This window comes from Fusarium poae, chromosome 3 (assembly GCF_019609905.1).
Source record: "Fusarium poae strain DAOMC 252244 chromosome 3, whole genome shotgun sequence".
NCBI classification, from domain to species: Eukaryota; Fungi; Ascomycota; class Sordariomycetes; order Hypocreales; family Nectriaceae; genus Fusarium; species Fusarium poae.
This window is the reverse complement of record NC_058401.1, coordinates 2,377,011-2,394,151: the sequence shown is the minus strand read 5'-3', so window position 1 is coordinate 2,394,151 and position 17,141 is coordinate 2,377,011. Positions and strand designations below refer to the sequence as shown.

General features: G+C 47.4%; 7 protein-coding genes across 7 annotated transcripts; 4 read left to right on the top strand and 3 right to left on the bottom strand.

The window, feature by feature from the left end:
- Window positions 1–581: 581 nt before the first annotated feature.
- On the top strand, window positions 582–2,009 carry FPOAC1_008199 (uncharacterized protein; the record flags this gene model as incomplete). Its single annotated transcript, XM_044852644.1, has 2 exons — window positions 582–931; window positions 989–2,009. 2 exons carry the CDS (start codon window positions 582–584, stop codon window positions 2,007–2,009), a joined length of 1,371 nt encoding a protein of 456 aa, XP_044705314.1.
- A 759-nt stretch (window positions 2,010–2,768) lies between these two features.
- Window positions 2,769–5,774, top strand: FPOAC1_008198 (uncharacterized protein; the record flags this gene model as incomplete). Its single annotated transcript, XM_044852643.1, has 3 exons — window positions 2,769–2,976; window positions 3,042–5,643; window positions 5,690–5,774. 3 exons carry the CDS (start codon window positions 2,769–2,771, stop codon window positions 5,772–5,774), a joined length of 2,895 nt encoding a protein of 964 aa, XP_044705313.1.
- Window positions 5,775–6,118: 344 nt separating this feature from the next.
- Window positions 6,119–6,751, bottom strand: FPOAC1_008197 (uncharacterized protein; the record flags this gene model as incomplete). The annotated part of the gene is made up of 4 exons (XM_044852642.1): window positions 6,119–6,261; window positions 6,316–6,500; window positions 6,555–6,688; window positions 6,743–6,751. 4 exons carry the CDS (start codon window positions 6,749–6,751, stop codon window positions 6,119–6,121), a joined length of 471 nt encoding a protein of 156 aa, XP_044705312.1.
- A 1,966-nt stretch (window positions 6,752–8,717) lies between these two features.
- FPOAC1_008196 (uncharacterized protein) lies at window positions 8,718–10,182 on the top strand (the record flags this gene model as incomplete). Its single annotated transcript, XM_044852641.1, has 2 exons — window positions 8,718–8,918; window positions 8,980–10,182. 2 exons carry the CDS (start codon window positions 8,718–8,720, stop codon window positions 10,180–10,182), a joined length of 1,404 nt encoding a protein of 467 aa, XP_044705311.1.
- A 546-nt stretch (window positions 10,183–10,728) lies between these two features.
- On the top strand, window positions 10,729–11,431 carry FPOAC1_008195 (uncharacterized protein; the record flags this gene model as incomplete). Its single annotated transcript, XM_044852640.1, has 3 exons — window positions 10,729–11,015; window positions 11,064–11,230; window positions 11,283–11,431. The coding sequence occupies 3 exons, from the start codon at window positions 10,729–10,731 to the stop codon at window positions 11,429–11,431; spliced, it is 603 nt and encodes a 200-aa protein (XP_044705310.1).
- Window positions 11,432–11,566: 135 nt separating this feature from the next.
- FPOAC1_008194 (uncharacterized protein) lies at window positions 11,567–12,439 on the bottom strand (the record flags this gene model as incomplete). Its single annotated transcript, XM_044852639.1, has 2 exons — window positions 11,567–12,116; window positions 12,165–12,439. The coding sequence occupies 2 exons, from the start codon at window positions 12,437–12,439 to the stop codon at window positions 11,567–11,569; spliced, it is 825 nt and encodes a 274-aa protein (XP_044705309.1).
- A 445-nt stretch (window positions 12,440–12,884) lies between these two features.
- Window positions 12,885–15,549, bottom strand: FPOAC1_008193 (uncharacterized protein; the record flags this gene model as incomplete). Its single annotated transcript, XM_044852638.1, has 5 exons — window positions 12,885–13,820; window positions 13,879–14,364; window positions 14,413–14,932; window positions 14,984–15,260; window positions 15,327–15,549. The coding sequence occupies 5 exons, from the start codon at window positions 15,547–15,549 to the stop codon at window positions 12,885–12,887; spliced, it is 2,442 nt and encodes an 813-aa protein (XP_044705308.1).
- Between the last annotated feature and the right edge of the window lie 1,592 nt (window positions 15,550–17,141).

Genomic DNA, 17,141 nt, shown 5'->3' with positions numbered 1-17,141 from the left:
TGTTTTCCCGCTCTTGCCCAATACTTTCATCAATGTCGACTATTCCACAAACATACCATATAAGTTTGCTCTCTCATCCTGGCTATCTTGTACGGGTCCCTTTCCCGAGGACACTTGTGCCCTGATCCACGTTAACTTGACCAGTCTCCACTGGACTCACGGACCTTTACCAATCCCCAGGTCCTCCTTCTTTAAGTCTTGGATCCTCCACTCACTCATTCCCCTAGGCTCGTTTCCATGGTCTGTACTTATCCTAATTAATTGCTTTGTCTTTTCCGTTTACGCTTCCACTTTATCCAAACGCTTCGACTGGTCTTTAAGTTTTCCTTTCCCCGTGCAACGCTTGACAAAGGACGACAGTATTACCAACTCGCCTACGGATACTATCATCAAACCTCCGTCATCATAGCAGCAAGCAACTACCCAAACTTTGTCGCCCGCGCCGCTCGTTTCAGCCTCATTCTCCGAATCTAAGTCATGTCGCTAGTCATTGTCGCCTCCACCAGACTACGATAGTGCCGTTGTTCTTTTTGTTGTTTTTACCGCCAATTTCCTACATTTTATCCCTTCTCTAGGCGCCCATGGCCAAAAAGCGACGGTGCAAACCACTCAAGGGAACACCGGCACGTCACAACCAATCTCAGACGAGCACCATGTCCTCGGAGGACTCGTACGCTGTACAGAGCGGCCGACAATCCAGCGACGGGACACCAAGTGAGCATGCCAATAGTGACGGAAATAATACAGCCATGACCAGTATCGTGGGAACAGACGAGGAGCCTCATCATCACAACGACTCCGATCTAGATGAAGATGTTGACGAAGACGACATGATATCCATATACCCTGCCTCGCAATACCCTGGAGTTTCTGCAGCCCACCAAGTCGAGACTCCATTCTCTCCGGACTCACATGCGGCAGACTCAGATATGTATGCAATAACCTCCCGTTTCCGTCTTGTTGTGCCATTTACTGACCTTGTTCTTAGGGCTGCATCAACACGATCATTATGGGCCCAAGATCTCGACTATAGAGAAATTCACGGCCGACGTTACTGTCGTGAATACTACATGCCAAACGACGATATCGAACAGTGGCGAATGGCTATACAACATCAAGTGTTTATGCACGTACTTGACGGCGGGCTCACCCTTGCTCCAATTCAGAACCCCACCCATATTCTCGATATCGGTACAGGTACGGGCGAATGGGCGATCAAGATGGCCGAGCTGCAACCACAATGCGAGGTTGTGGGAACCGACATCGCTGCGATAGCGGAAACCAAGAGCGTGCCTATGAACGTATTTTTCGAAATTGAGGACGCAGAAGATTGGGACCGCCACCCCGATATATACGACTTAATTCACTTTCGACTAATGGAGGGCGCATTCCGGAACTGGAGCTTTGTATATGACAATACTTACTTCTCCCTGAAACCCGGTGGTTGGATCGAGGTGCAAGACTTTGTTAGCGCTGAAGGATTTATTCAATTTCTGTCACAGTTCCCAGATAACTCTCCCATGCATGAACTTCTGAGGGATCTCGAAATAGCTTCTGAGAAATCAGGACGTCCAAGAGGCACATATCATCTCGAGCCACGGTTACTCATGGATGCAGGATTTGTTGACGTCCGAGTAACAGAATACTCTATTCCTATTACAGTTGCCGAGGCGTCTGCGGGCAAAATCTGGCTCATCTCTTGCTTGGACGGCCTAGAAGCGCATTGCTTGCGACTTTTGACAGAGTATATGGACTGGGAACCTGAAAAGTGCAAACAAGCCTGCGAAGCGGCTGCGAGAGACTTGGCAAACGCTGCTAAAGACCCTGTAAAATCAAAAGGTCTTCAGATCAAGATGCGTATCATTATTGGCAGAAAGCCCCTGGATGCGCCCCGTACAGACCTAGCAGAACTCCTTGGGAGATGCCACTCGCCAGCTACAGAGCTTAACGGCGATGGTTCCAATCCTACGCTTCATGCGGACGACCATACGACTGCTGGGCCGAGTTAGACGGCAAACACACAATTATTTCATGACGAGGATACGAAAACCCATTTATCCTTGGTTTTTGGCAACCCTTTTTGGGGGGCAATGGGTGGCGCAGATGATTTGTAGGGCGGCGTTTAAGTGGATGACGACCCGATCTCTTGCATTTACTTGTACATTCTCCAGCAGTTGATCAGGGCGGTTATTCTTTTCATTGTTCTTTTATTTTACTTCAAGATACACACGGGTGGCGCTTTGGTGTAACAAAACTTGTTGCAGTCTTTAGCTGTTTGGAGCAAGGTTTGCAATCAGTTCACAAGCTGATTGAACAGCTAGTTGAAATGATTAGAGAGAATAACAAGATATATGTGTACGCATTAGTGCACTGGTTACATGATAGTCAGAGTTTTATCATCTTTTACGAGTAACCCAAATATTGGGTGGTGATGTCTAATAGCGATAGGTGATGTAATGTTTTGTTTGACTGTTCTATAAGCACGGGCAAGCTCGGTAATTTAGCTGCCTTATCGCCCAAGACGAGCTGCCTATCGTTGTGCAACCACGTTCACTAAGGTGGGGAGCTCCCGTACAGGGCCCTTGCCAACCACCGACACTTCGTCACCAACACCAACACCGACTATCTCAATCCCATCAACAAGCCAGCTCCAACCACCTGGAGTCAGGATCCAGCTTTAACGAACATCTGTGTCATCGTGCGCCGAACCCAATATTCTTTTCCATTTTTCCTGGCCTTCGAACATGCGCCTGTGAAACCGATACACAATGGCCCTGAATCTACAAGACGGCTTCGATGCCGCCAATGGCGTCTCAGACCTCGAAGAGCCCATCTTTACCATAGAGGGTGTTCAGTTGCAGTTCTCAGTGGCCGCCGATTTTGTTGCGGCGCAGGTTGCCAACAATGTTATTGTCCTCGCTCTCTCCAACGGACGAATCCTCCGAATCGATCTGGAACGACCTGAAGACATTGATGGTAGGAGACTCGTATGCATCCTGTCAGACGGTTCAAATGACTAATTGTGTGTTTTTTTGTGGTAGATATCGACTTGCCCAAGAAACCATCCGAGATTGGCATGATCCGGCGCATGTTTCTTGACCCGACAGCTTCGCACCTTATCGTTTGTACCACGCTCGGCGAGAACTATTACCTTCATTCTCAATCAAAACATCCTAGGCCGCTTGGGCGTCTCCGTGGTGTTTCCATCGAGAGCGTGGCATGGAACCCTTCATTACCCACAGCGTCGACACGAGAGATATTGATCGGAGCATCCGATGGCAATATTTACGAGGCTTTCATCGAGACATCCAAGGAATTTTACAAGAAGGAAATGAAGCATTTGAAGAATCTACACAAGCTACCAGATGGACCGATCACGGGATTATGGGTTGACAACCTCCAAAACAATAAATCAGACCTTCGAAGGGTAGTAATAGCTACGCAAACGCGCCTGTTCCACCTGGTAGGGAGGATAGGGTATGGGCACGACGGTTCGGGGTCGGTTTATACAAGACTATTTGAGTCGGAGCAACCTGTTGTTCACGAACTGTCGCGGACCACCTCCGGGGCTCCTTCATGCCTAGCGGTGTCTCCTGATGCTCCCGACTCTGGACCATACGACGACGACGTCCCCGACCGAGCATATGCTTGGTTATCCTACCAGGGCGTGTTTCATGGAAAACTATCGAATACACCTGCAGACAGCAACCTCGGCAGCAAGGTCTTTTCAGAATCGAAAATGCTGTCCAAAGCACAGATTCTTTCCCCCGACGAAAGCGAGAGGCGAATCGTAACAACAGAGGCTATCGATGCCATCGCACTGACGCAGTGGCATATTGTGCACCTGGTTGGAGGGCGTGTAATCACAACAAATCGACTTACAGGGAAGATGGTCTCTGAACATAACGTCATTGGTCAGGGACAGAAAGCCATAGGCTTCTCTGTTGATATCCAGAAGAACACATTTTGGCTGTTTACTTCAGAGGAGATTTTTGAGATTGTAGTCCGAGACGAGGAGCGCAATATTTGGGAAATCATGACCAAATTGCAGCAGTTCGAGCCGGCTCTGCAACATGCCCGAACACCTCTGCAAAAAGAAATAGTTGCGGCTGCGTATGGCGATCATCTCGCCAGCAAAGGCCACTGGATCGAGGCTGCTACAGTGTACGGCCGCAGTAATAAGCCATTCGAGGATATTGCTCTGAGCATTATTGACAACAACCAACCAGATGCCTTGAGGAAATTCCTGCTGACAAAATTGGGTTCACTCAAAAAGCCAGCTGTGATGCAGCGGATGATGATCGCGGGTTGGTTGATAGAGGTGTTCATGTCCAAGCTCAACTCGCTTGATGATACTATAAATACACAGGCTGAGCCATCGGAGAATGTGAACTCGACCGAATCACGGAAGCTGCTCGAGTCCGTAAGGAAAGAGTTTAGGGATTTTGTTGACAAGTACAAAAGCGATCTCGACCGGAGGATGGTGTACGATGTCGTTAGCAGCCATGGCCGCGAAGGAGAGCTCCTTTACTTTGCGAATGCTGTCAACGACTATAATTATGTTCTCTCTTATTGGGTTCAACGAGAGAGGTGGAGCGAGGTTCTGAACGTTCTCAAGAAGCAGACGGATCCCGAAGTCTTTTACCGGTATAGCAGCGTGCTGATGACATACGTTGCTCCAGAGCTGGTTGAGATCCTGATGAGACATTCTGATCTGAAACCCAGGAATCTGATCCCTGCCTTCCTCGAGTACAACCGGACGTTCACAGGTGGTCCGAACGCTCAGAACCAAGCGATAAGATATCTCAACTATGCTGTCTATCAACTCAACTCGAAAGATGCGGCAGTACATAACACTTTGGTCTCGATCTACGCTTCTCATCCTTCAAAGGATGAGTCCGGACTTTTGTCATACCTGCAGGCGCAAGGAGACGAGCCTCGCTATGATCCTGACTTTGCCCTTCGACTATGCATCCAGCATCACCGAACACTATCATGCGTACATATTTATACGAGCATGGGGCAATATCTTCAAGCCGTTGACTTGGCTTTGTCTCATGGCGAGGTTGAGCTGGCCGCTGTCATTGCGGATCGGCCAATGTCGAACCCGCAGCTGCGTAAACGGTTATGGCTGGCGGTCGCCCGAAAGGTCATTTCCCAATCAAATGGGATCAAGACAGCGATTGAGTTTCTCAAACGATGCGACTTGCTCAAAATTGAGGACTTGATACCTTTCTTCCCTGATTTTGTTGTCATTGACGATTTCAAGGAGGAGATCTGTGCCGCGCTTGAAGATTACAGCCGCAACATTGATAACCTGAAAAAGGAAATGGATGAATCGTCGCAAACTGCTACCAATATCAAGGTTGACATTGCCGCGCTCGACCATCGCTACGCAATTGTGGAGCCTGGAGAGAAGTGCTATACTTGCGGACTACCCCTATTGAGCCGACAGTTCTTTGTCTTTCCCTGTCAACACTCGTTCCACTCTGACTGCTTGGGACGGAAGGTACTTGAGCAGGCGGGTGTCGGAAAGTCATCGCGTATTAGGGAACTCCAGACGCAGATACAAAAGGGTTTGGTTAGTGGTGCGCAAAGGGAGACAGTTGTTGCAGAGCTGGACGCTCTGGTTGCGTCTGCTTGGTAAGTTACTGTTCATTCGCATAACTTCATAACTAACTTTGCACAGTATTCTTTGCAGTGATCTGGCCATCAAGAGAATCGATGAGCCTTTCATCACGCATAATGATAACGTCAATGAATGGGTGTTGTAAGAGGAGGAGATTAGGTCATGGAAGAAGAGAGCATGTAGTCTATGAATGTCTTGTCATGGTCTTAGATCTGCAGATACCCCGCAACGTTGGTTCAGTACAATGGAAAGCAGACTTGATTTATGGCATAGTGACAGCACTTGGGGTGAAGCGACAACCACTGAAATCATCTCGCCAAAGAGAGTGCGCGAATATTGCAGCATTCTAACTGAGCCGGGACTAATTCACACGAATTCAGTGTACAATGTGACGCTATGAAAGGAACCCTTTAAGCATGTCAACCACGATTCTTGATGGACATGCTGACGGCAGGCGCATGTCATCTGGATAACACTCGTTCCGACATCTCAGTATCGGCACTCTGCAGCCTCTGTGGAACGGGTGAGCATGAGGATAGAGACAATGACACCATACAGGCCGAGAACTTCTGCAAAGATAAGGATGAGAACCATGCCGATATAGAGACGTGGCTGTTGCGAGCTGGCACGGACTGAGAAGTGTAAGTTGTGAACGGTGCTTATCTAGGTTTAGAGAATAAACGTACCTCCAGCATCGCCAACGATACCAATGGCAAAACCCGCGGCCATACCACACAATCCGACAGAAATACCAGCTCCGAGCTGCAGGAAGGCTGTGTGAATGGGCATCTTCTCTTTGATGTTGTTGGACATGATGACGCTTGCGACAAGTCCGTATATGGACAGGATCTGGGCCATGATGGCACATAGTCTGTCTTTTGTCAGCTGGTTGTATTAGGGACATGTCTATACCAGTTCCTCATACGTATTCTGCATCAGCATGTCCGGACGAAGAATGCCAGACTGAAAGATGGCACCTGCGGACTTTGCGGTACCGTAGGATGCTCCGAAGGTGGTGAAGACGATGGAACATGCGCAGCCTATGGCGCCAAAGAAGGACTGGTAACATTATGTTATTGAAGAATCGGCTGAGTAGAGTAGAGTTTAACTTACAGCATACATCGGGCTAAAGAAGTGGTGTTGATGTCAGTTGGGGGTATCTGTAAGTCAGGGCATATGCCATACCAGCGGTCCATACTTGCGATAAGCTCAGCATCCATCTTGGCCGTTGAAGATTATAGTTAAAGATATTACAGTTGAGGGGCAATGAAGCATTAACCACGAGAGCGGAAGTATGAGTGTAAAAGGTAGATTTATACTCATATATAGACGGTTCTAAAAGTAAGCTTATGTAAAAGGTGTATGTATGTAACCCAATTCGATGCCATGCCATCCATTCCATGTCTCGAAGGATTTCAGCCGCAGAACAAGGCAGCAACATTGATCTATCTAGATACATGTCACTAGGTAACTAGATATCGCTTTGTTAGCGATGCACTGTGGCTTTCATTTGTCGAGGTAGCTTTGATAGGCAGCTAAATAAGATGCATTGTGAGTGGTTAGTGGTGAGCGTTGTGAGCAGTAAGATGATTTCAATGGGGTAGATTATATGCCAATTTTTGAGAGGCCTCAGATGAGTGAGTTCTTGATCATGTATGGCCAATGTTGAGCTATAGGAGGAGGATATCTCATGGTCTTGATGATGGTAATGTCCGTCGGGATGCGGACGTTGAGGTCTTGGCAACGGTTTGTGAAACCAGCATTGTCACGATGTGATGCTTTTAGGGATGGTTAATAGTATTCAATGAGTGTGCTGCATAATTCGAGCTACATCAGTGTTCAATATACGTGAATCAGAAGTTGTTGACGATCCATGTCCGTGATAGATCAACAAATTGATCATGTCGGAGACATATTCGGCTACCCTAAAGCTGGTATCGAGATAAAGAACAAGCCAACATAAAGTGGATGATGGTTCATATAAAAGATGATGCGTTGTATATTGTATCAAGCATGATTTGGAATCGATGAGTTGTCTACCATGAAGTGTTTGCCTCCGTTGATAATCGGAAGTTCGGCATCGCCAGCCACGGGAGGTTGTCGTCAGCACAATCGCCGCGTGATTTTGTCTCCGTTTTAACACGATTCAACGATTGAAGAAGCCACTCTTTGTTTGAGTAGTTGATGTTTTGATCATTCTCAAGCCCTTTCTCTTGGCAATTGTATTTTTGGTGTTTTAATTAATCATTGCATTGAAAGAGCCTCCCACGTCATGCCATTCAGCTAACCTGACGCCCCAAGTAAACGTTTCATAGAGACGAGAGACTAGGGTACCTAGTTTATCTATTAATAATTCTGCACCAGACTATACCCCGGATATTCCGTAGTATCGCTGTAGTTAATCCTGCGGTTCGTCTTCAAGATAGAGGGAAAAGAAGGTTTGCGCCGGCCGCGCGTCTCCCCGAATGTGACCTCTAGACTCTCTCCCGTAGGCTGTGTTGGCACTGACAGATTACGCAGTCTATAGTACAGTCTCCGCGGTGGAGGTAAGTTCCTGGGATCTACTATTTGAGTGGAGAGTTTAATATCTAGCGAGTTTGGATGTTTCCAACATGTTTCGATTATGCAAATCGTGAGAGGGGTTCGTGCAGTGTCTACAAGATGATCTGTGATCATCTGGTTTCCCAATATAAAGTAAATAAATGTATAATAACCAAGTAAATGTCATGTTTAAGTCTATGATGTCCTACTCTTATCGGGCTATTCCTTGATCTTCTCTCATCGCCTTCGTTCTCGCTCTCTGCCTCGGCCTCACCGTGCCGAAAAGGTGGTGCCCTGACGTTTGAGGGTGACGTTGTGTCATTGACAAATCCCGAGAGTCTGTTTGTTCTAACGTGCGGATGAACGGCAATAGCCTCCAAGTACCTATCTCGAGTCATCTATGACAGAGTAAAGTCATCGAGGCGAAGTCCATTGTGGAACCAACGAGTCAACCCCATGAAACTAGATATAAACACCAACGAGGTTTCCATGTCGCCAAAAGAGCCATGTCTGAGTATCTCAGTATACAAACTACAAACATTCAACAATGAAGCCAACATATTCTACCCTTTTTCTCTCCTTACTTTCATTCACAGGTGCTATATCTCTGCATAAACGGGAACATAGCCTTGAACCAAGGGTTATTAGTGCCTCTATTCAGCGTCGCCGTGTAGATGATCCTTTTGCCCATGACCGAAAACGTCTAAGCAAAAGAGATGGTACGGTCAATGTTGGAATCGACAATGAGGTAAGTCACCATGAAGGAATCACCCTCAAGGCAGCATCTTGTTAACGCTGGCCCTATCTAGCAATCCCTATACTTCCTCAACGCAAGCATAGGAACTCCACCACAAAACTTCCGTCTTCATCTCGACACTGGAAGCAGTGATCTCTGGGTAAACGCAGTAGGCTCGGAGCTTTGCGACACTCACGCCAACATCTGCGCAGAGTCTGGTCTATACAACCCTAACAAATCGTCAACATACGAGTATGTGAATAGTGATTTCAACATCTCATACGCCGATGGCTCAGGCGCATCTGGCGATTATGTTACCGACACATTTAGAATGGGACAAGTTTCGATCAAAGATTTGCAGTTTGGCATCGGATATGTAACTTCAGACAATGAGGGAGTCATTGGTATCGGATACACCACCAACGAAGCAGTCGTTGATCAACCCGACGCAGAGTTTTATAAGAACATGCCGGCCAGGCTGGCTTCTGATGGAGTTATCGCATCTAATGCTTACAGTTTATATCTCGACGACCTGGAGTCTGCAACGGGGAAAATCCTGTTCGGAGGAGTTGACTCGGAGCACTACATTGGCGAGCTGGTTACCGTACCCATCATGAAGATCAACGACGAATACTCCGAGTTCTACGTCAAACTCAACAGCATAAGCTCAGGTTCAGAAACAGTCGGAGAAGACCTTTCTCTTGGGGTTGTTCTTGACTCGGGCTCAACACTCACGTATCTCCCTGCCAGTCTCACAGAGACTATATACCAACTCGTGGGCGCTGATTACGTAGAGGGACAAACAACGGCATACGTCCCCTGCGATCTAGCAAACCAGGGAGGAAACTTGACCTTCAAGTTCACCGAACCCGCTGAGATCACAGTGCCCCTTAGCGAGCTAATCCTCGACTTTACCGACATCACAGGCCGCCAGATGTCGTTTACCAACGGTCAAGCAGCATGCTCTTTTGGAATCGCACCCTCGACCTCACAGATTTCCATCCTGGGTGACACATTCCTAAGGAGTGCTTACGTTGTGTTTGACCTTGAAAACAACGAGATCTCGCTGGCACAGAGCAACTTTGACGCCACAGGCTCTCACATCCTCGAGATTGGCACAGGAAAGAATGCTGTACCGTCTGCGACTGGCGCAGGAGTGCCAGAGTCTTCGGGTAACGAGAATGCTGCTGGGTCACTTTCACCTCTGGGAAGCGATGGGGCCGTGTCTGTTCTTGCTGGGGCAATGGCACTCACATTTGCTTGGTTCCTCATCTAGAGAGTTTGACCCCCTCCTTTGCGATAAAGACATGACGAACTTGGATGATTCATGGTGTTTGAGATTTGGGCTTGCATGTATTATTGGGACTTTGTTCGGCGTTTTGGCTGGTACTGCATATAGAGTTTTGTGTTAAGCATTTACGACGGTTGCATTGGGTTACAGGTAGATACCAACGATATCACGAGCATTTTAAGCTATTTTATATTCGGTCAAATCAGTAAATAAAACTCGATGCTTTGAAGTTTATTATTGAAAAGTGAAAGATTGTGGCAAAGATGGTAATGTAGTCGTAATGGTCTGATGTTTGTTTGCCGATTCGGCTCCGGTGTCAATGATTATCGCCGGTAGACCCGACAGGATATCAGGAGTTTGTAACACTGTCTGGTATGATCTACAATACTGTCAGTGTGGTTGAATTTATATTCATATTTATATCTGTAATATGCTGTAGTAGCAGTAAACTCAAAACGTTGTTGGCACATACATCTTACTCCCCACACATATCTCAAAACACATCTCAAAGACATTCATACTACCCAAAAAATGACGGCTTACATCGAAGTCGCAGCCAGCTGGCTCTTCAAAAACTATAAAGGTCGAGATGACAAAGCCTTCTTCACAACTCCTGCCTTTGCTCAACAACCAGAACCAACACTGTCGGTTACATCTCCAGATTGTGGCCCAGATGGTGCAACTCTGGGAAAAGAGTATATGCATGGAGGTCAAGGAAAGTTTCCCCAGATAGAGTGGAACTCTCACCAAGGTGTAAAGGAGTGGCTGCTTGTGGCGGAAGACCCAGATGCGCCGTTGCCAACGCCGGTTTGTCACGGGTAAGTTAAATATCTTGTTTGGAAAAACGAAACTCATGGTCTTGGTAGGATATATCTGGGTATCCCAGCCCAAAAGACGAATGTTGTCAATAGCGACTTTCAGTCCAGGGGTGAAACCTCTACCAAGCTCGAAGGGGGGTTCTACTACGGAGCAAGTCGCAATGGGATGATTTATATCCCCCCACGACCGCTCATCAATCATGGAATTCATCGCTGTGAGTAGAGATCTTTTGAGGTACAATTCAACAAGACTGACTGTCAATAAAGATTGGTTTGAAGTCATTGGCTTGAGTGAACCATTGAGCGAGAAGTTAGTCACTTCAAAGCCGACTAGAGATCAAGTTGCAGAAGCTATTCAAGGCAAAGTGGTTGCTTGGGGAAGATGGATGGGCGAATGTGAGAGGAAATGGGAGTGAGTCAAGATATTATCAGAACGATTGGAGGATGAAAACAATAAGATGCATGAACTTTCTATATCATGGCAGCTATGTCTATATATATAGTCTAATGTCCATGCATACCACCTGTTTCCTCATACGCATACAGTCGTTTCAAATTCGCCCAAAACCCCAGATATTCAGCCCGACTTTGGTTCCCTCCTTAACAGAGAGTCCAGCATGCCATGTCTCCTCATAGCCCCTTCCATCCGCTGCAAAATTCTCCCAATACACTGCGTTCCCCGGGACAACCTTGAACACAACACCTAGCTCACTCTTATCTTCTCCCGCTTCTGTACACTCTATGAAGCGACACCACTCCTTTCCGACAGGCCTCTTCACCAGAGGAAACTCGGTGCCACCACCTTTGAGGTCTTCGGAGCCCCCAACCCATGCCATAAGACTGCTCACGCGGCCCCATCCATGCGAGTTATGGCTCCAGTCGAAGTGGTGGTTGTAGTGGCCGCCTGGTCCATAGCGCTGAGTCCTCAGACGCTCGATCCAGAGCTCCGGGCGCCAGCCTTGGAGGGCGCGGGTGCGGGACTCGATGCACCGAACGGGATCAGTTCTTGGGATGACAGCGACGTCAGAGTCGCGGACTGAGGCGTCGCGATGAGTTGTATCGCCATTGTTGGTGACGGTTGATGGTACAAAGATTGGTTCACTATGAGCATGAGTATCAGCTTGGACGATGGATGACTTCTCGGCATACCTTATCTCCAGCAGATGCTCCTTTTCTTCCCGGCTCAAAAACCCTTCAAGATACACAACCAGAGGCTCTCTGCTCATTATCCTAGCCAAATAGCTGTCGGGCGCGCACTCGGGCGCAGTCGCATTCGGCGCATCAATAGCTAGCAGCGACTCATTGAATTTTGGACGCGGTGAGGCTTCCTTGACTTGAGGGGCGCGGTCTGGATAAAAGAAGTCGCCGATGGGGTTTGAAAAGACGACAAGAAATGCCACGAAGCCTATTATGTACTGAAACATGATCGAAAATGGTGCATGAGCGCTGCAAGATCAAGAGGCTCAGATGGTGATGAGAGTGTGAGGAACATGTCATGATCATGATGAGGGAGTAGGTGGACCTCGTGTTTCGGCTAGGACGGGATTCCTCAACAGCTGGCTACCTATTGGAATATAATTCAACAACTCAACTAGATAAGATAGCATTGTAAACACATATAGAATTTCTATTCATTCTCAATCCAAGAGATGAGTTCTTTTGCATCCATCTTGTCTAACCAGTTCCTAGTGGTACAAAAATCATGCTTGGTTTGGTCTCTCAACCGACCAACCTATCTATCTAGGGTATATATCGTACATATCCTCCCCTTCGCTTCATATTTTACAGAGATATCAAAGACATGAAAACACCGTGTGAAGACTCCAACCATGTCCTAGAAATACATAATAATCCGCCGCGTCACATTAATCAACTCCCCGCTGACAGCCCTTCCGCATCCCAATTCAAGTCGACAGCAGTAAGTATCCCCCAAGTGTCAGTCCCGTCGGTACCCAGCGTGTTTGTCGCCATCTGTGCAAATAGTGTTTCTTCAGTCGACTGCCAGATTGGTGTAGATATCCGGTCTTGGAAAGCTCTGAGGTCAATTCGGTTTTCTTCCGCACTGTTTCCAAGACCAATGTCGGGTGAGGTGTGGCTACTCCCCGAAGCTGTTTTGGTGTATGAACCAGAGTTCGAGGCCTGATTGATCGGCGAGGACGCAGCTGATGAATTTGTTCGGTCGGGCAGGGAGATGCCACCCAAAGTAGTCATATGAGGAGAAAAAGATCCAGACCACATCCCTGTTCCCTTGAAGCTGTGATTCAGATTCAAGTCAAGAGCATTACTGCTTCGCATGTTAGGCATGGAATTCTCTTCATTTCTCTTCCGTTTGTTGTTCATTGGGTCTGGCCGAATGTTGCGGTAGGCGGACCCGAGTAAAGCTTGGTAGCATGTCGTCCCCATAGTCACGCCCATAAGTTGGGCAACACTGCTCAGTCTGGTCTGCTCGGCTTCGATTCTTTTCTCACTACCAGACACTATGGGTGATGGCCCGGAATGATTTGAAACTGATGTACGAGCCAAGATCGGTATTTGGGACTTGCTCGGCCCAAAAGCATCACGATACCTTCTCAGCAAAGGCATCTGGATAACAGAATCCAATCCACTCCTCTCCACGTCGATACAGGTTTGTTGTAAAAAGGTTCGAGTGATCGTATGTACACGCGCGATGGCCTCCATACTTTGGATAACTAGCTGCAAATTTGATAAGTCCATTGCGTTAAGGCCCGTTGTTCGGTTCTCTTTTGCAAGATAAATATAAACCGTAGCTGCGCAGTACAAAGATAGGGCAGACAATGGGCTCTTCTGTAATTTTGTTAGTTCAATGCATACACTAAATTCGCTAATAATGGAAGACACGTACAAAAAAAAGCGTCACGTTCGAAGTGAGTCTCATAATGTTGACAATCTCCTCGGCGGCTGCTCGAAGTCGAGCTACACTGCTCTGCTTGACATGATCTGGTAGCTTGTACTTTTCGGCCTTTTCGACAGCCGCATGGTGAACACAGATAATAGCGGCATGCAGATTCATATTGAGATGGAGTGCTGATACGTCTCGTATATTCTCGGGAAGGCGAAAATTCTCAGGAAGAAACATAAAGAGGCTGGACAATGTGTTATCCAGATCTCTGTGTCGAGTCCAGAATGGCCCATTCATCAGATCTTCACATCGACTATCTGGCTTGGAGCGGTGAATATGACGGAGGACGAGTTTGTTGATCTGACATGTGACGATAGTCCCAGCAAAGCCTGTGTATTGAGCACCTTGTATCGCATCGTCCAAGAAAGGCGCTTCTTCTTTACGGTCTTGAATGAATGCTTCTTCGGAAGCAGGAAGCCTGGTTGCAATCTAGAACCTCGTCAGCATGGTTTTAATTGGTAGGCCAAGTAGGCATACATCGTCCGTATCGATCAGAGTGGGCCATCCTGTAGAGATACAACAGTGAGAATCTGCAGCGAACACGCCCCAGAAGATTCTCCTTCTTTCCTCCAGCTCGGCCCATGTAAGAGGAGGTCCTAAAGACGGTGGCATACCGACGTTATCTCCATCCAGACGGTTAAGTCCCATCATGTGGCACAAGCGAACGCAGTTAGCCACACTTATGGTCGATCTTGTAAACAATAGCATCTTTGCTTCGTAGAAAGCAACAAGTGCCCAGGTCTGCGCGTGCTGAATGGAAATGAAGACTTCACCGTGACCCTTCATCGTATCTGCTTCCATGTATTGTCGTGACCGACGGTAGAATATGTCGTGGTATTCGTCATACTTGTTATTACCGGCAGCTGCCAAAGCCCATATGATATATCTCAAACACATTGCGGGTCTCCTGGGCAAAGGGCCATAAAAGGCTTGGAGATATTTCCCTGGGTGGATGATGGGTATCAGTCGATACTGATTCTGGAAAAAGAGGTTGTTGCTATAGAGGTTAGCCATCGCTCATGATGTGTAAGTTAAGGGGACTCCCTACAGTTCTTCCATGACATCGTCCGGGGGTAAAGGTTCAGACATGCCTAGGCTCATCAACTGTGCGTTGAAAGGAGTATTTTCATCATTTGACTGTTGATCAAAAGCTGACGGCTGAAAGGACGAAAAACCGGGATCCGAAAAATCGTTCACAAGTCCCGGTATTCCAGGAGAGACGTCAAAGTTGACATGATGCTGATTTGGATAGATGGGACTACCGTCGTCTGTTTTCTCTTCAGAAGAATTCTTGTTGACTTCTTTGAGATAGTCCTCAACTTGAGCTATAAACATGCTGTTAGCAACCTGGTCATATCGATATCAGGATGGCCTGAACGTCGGCAGTATACCTAAGCGAGCCTCAAGCTCTTTGACGTTTCTCCTCTTAAAATTTGGCTTCCTCCTTGATTCGGGATATACACAATCATTCGAGACCTTGACACAGCGAGTACAGGCTGGCGTTGTACGGTCACACTTTAACTTGCGAGCCCTGCAGGAAACGCATGCTAGAGGCTCGGTCTTTGAAGTTTCAGGAGGACCGGAAGGATCGGACTCCTTCGTGTCCAGAGGCATGTCTTTTTATACCTTGGCAGGTGATGAGTGATATCGGCACTCATTCGATAGTTGTGATGGTAGCTGATTTGATTGCCTCCAATTGCTGGGGATGAGATGAATGGGTCACACTTTCCAATTTTGTCAAATGAGACAGAAGAAGAAGGGACAACTCAAAGCCCCGATTAGGTAGACAACGATTATGGCGATTTACAGATGAGAAACATAAACCCATCTACAAAGGAATTTACAATGAAAGCATATCATATGCATCGGCAAGTAGGCAGGTAGTTTACACATGTCATCGTCGGATCTTACTTTGACTTGACTGTTATCGGAGATCTGAACTGTCCGAAGGCCGAAGGCTTACAATACCAATTGATTGGATGAGTCAGGCGGAAGGATTGGCAATTATGGAATCATTTTTCGCTAAAAAGCGAAGACGCGAGCAAATCATAAATAGTAGCCAGATAAAACATTGAAAGAGATGAATTGATTCCTAAAGTTGAGATCAAATCCATGCCTATCTAAGGGTACCAAGGTAATAAGTGTGTGTAGGTATTGTATGTGTTGCAAGGCAGATCTGACAAGAGTCAGTACCTAAGATGTATCCAGTTTCGGCTCTTTATTTTTAACCTCATTTTAACCTTGACTGGAAGACCCCATTTTAAAAAGAGGCAAGGCACAATGTTGCCTGCCTGTCAGGTCGTGGCGCAGGGCTTGGTTTCTGTTTTGCGTCAAACATCAGCCACACCTCACTGTACCGGCCGGCAGATACAGGCCTCATCAAACTAAAACAAACTCAACACCCACGATCATTGTCTAGTGCAATACTCGACCAAATGCTTCACCTCCATCTCCTAATGATGCTCTACGTTGGATCCGGAACCACCGGCAGGTGATGTCAAATACAGCCACTGTCTCTGTCTGTAGGCGGTATGCACCTCGCATGATGCCAAGATGGGATAGATTCTTCGGCAATCAGATCTCCAAAACCCCAATTAACCTGTTGTTGACCATCGTTAGTCTAGGTACACCTCCACCACCTACCACTGCCGCCATTACCCGTCCGCTCCTCATCGACAGCCTCTTGCCCAGGGCTCTTTTTCCAGGGCGGAGTCCCAGAGGCTAGGTACAAGTCGAACTTTTGTGTTGACTAAACCACCTCAATTTATGTACTACCCATCTATCAGGTTCCGACTTCTTGCCGTGCCAACTAATCTTCTCACCGTCGTCCCTGGCTCGCATTCCAGGTGCGCAACAATCTGGTTTTATTTCCTCGGTCCCGATCGACTGTGCAATGAGGTGTCAGGGCAGCATCATTCACCTCTAGTCGTGGTGTTTTCTCCTTGCCTCTTCGGTGCTGCCGCGCTACGGCTGGGATTTAGTTGTGTTGTTGAGCCGTTATGACGCTGGCATCAGTTAATTTTCGCCACGCCACCCAGGGGCAGAACAAGGCAAGCAGTGAGAATAGTGGCTGCCTGTCGCCATGGCGGCTAGGCGGCTTACCCAAAACCAAGAACTCGGGCTTGCACGCCCCCAGTCGTGTGCTACACAGACGTGAGTAGGTTCGTACTTGCTCCTGGTTTCCACTGGCCTGGCAGCCTGGTCAT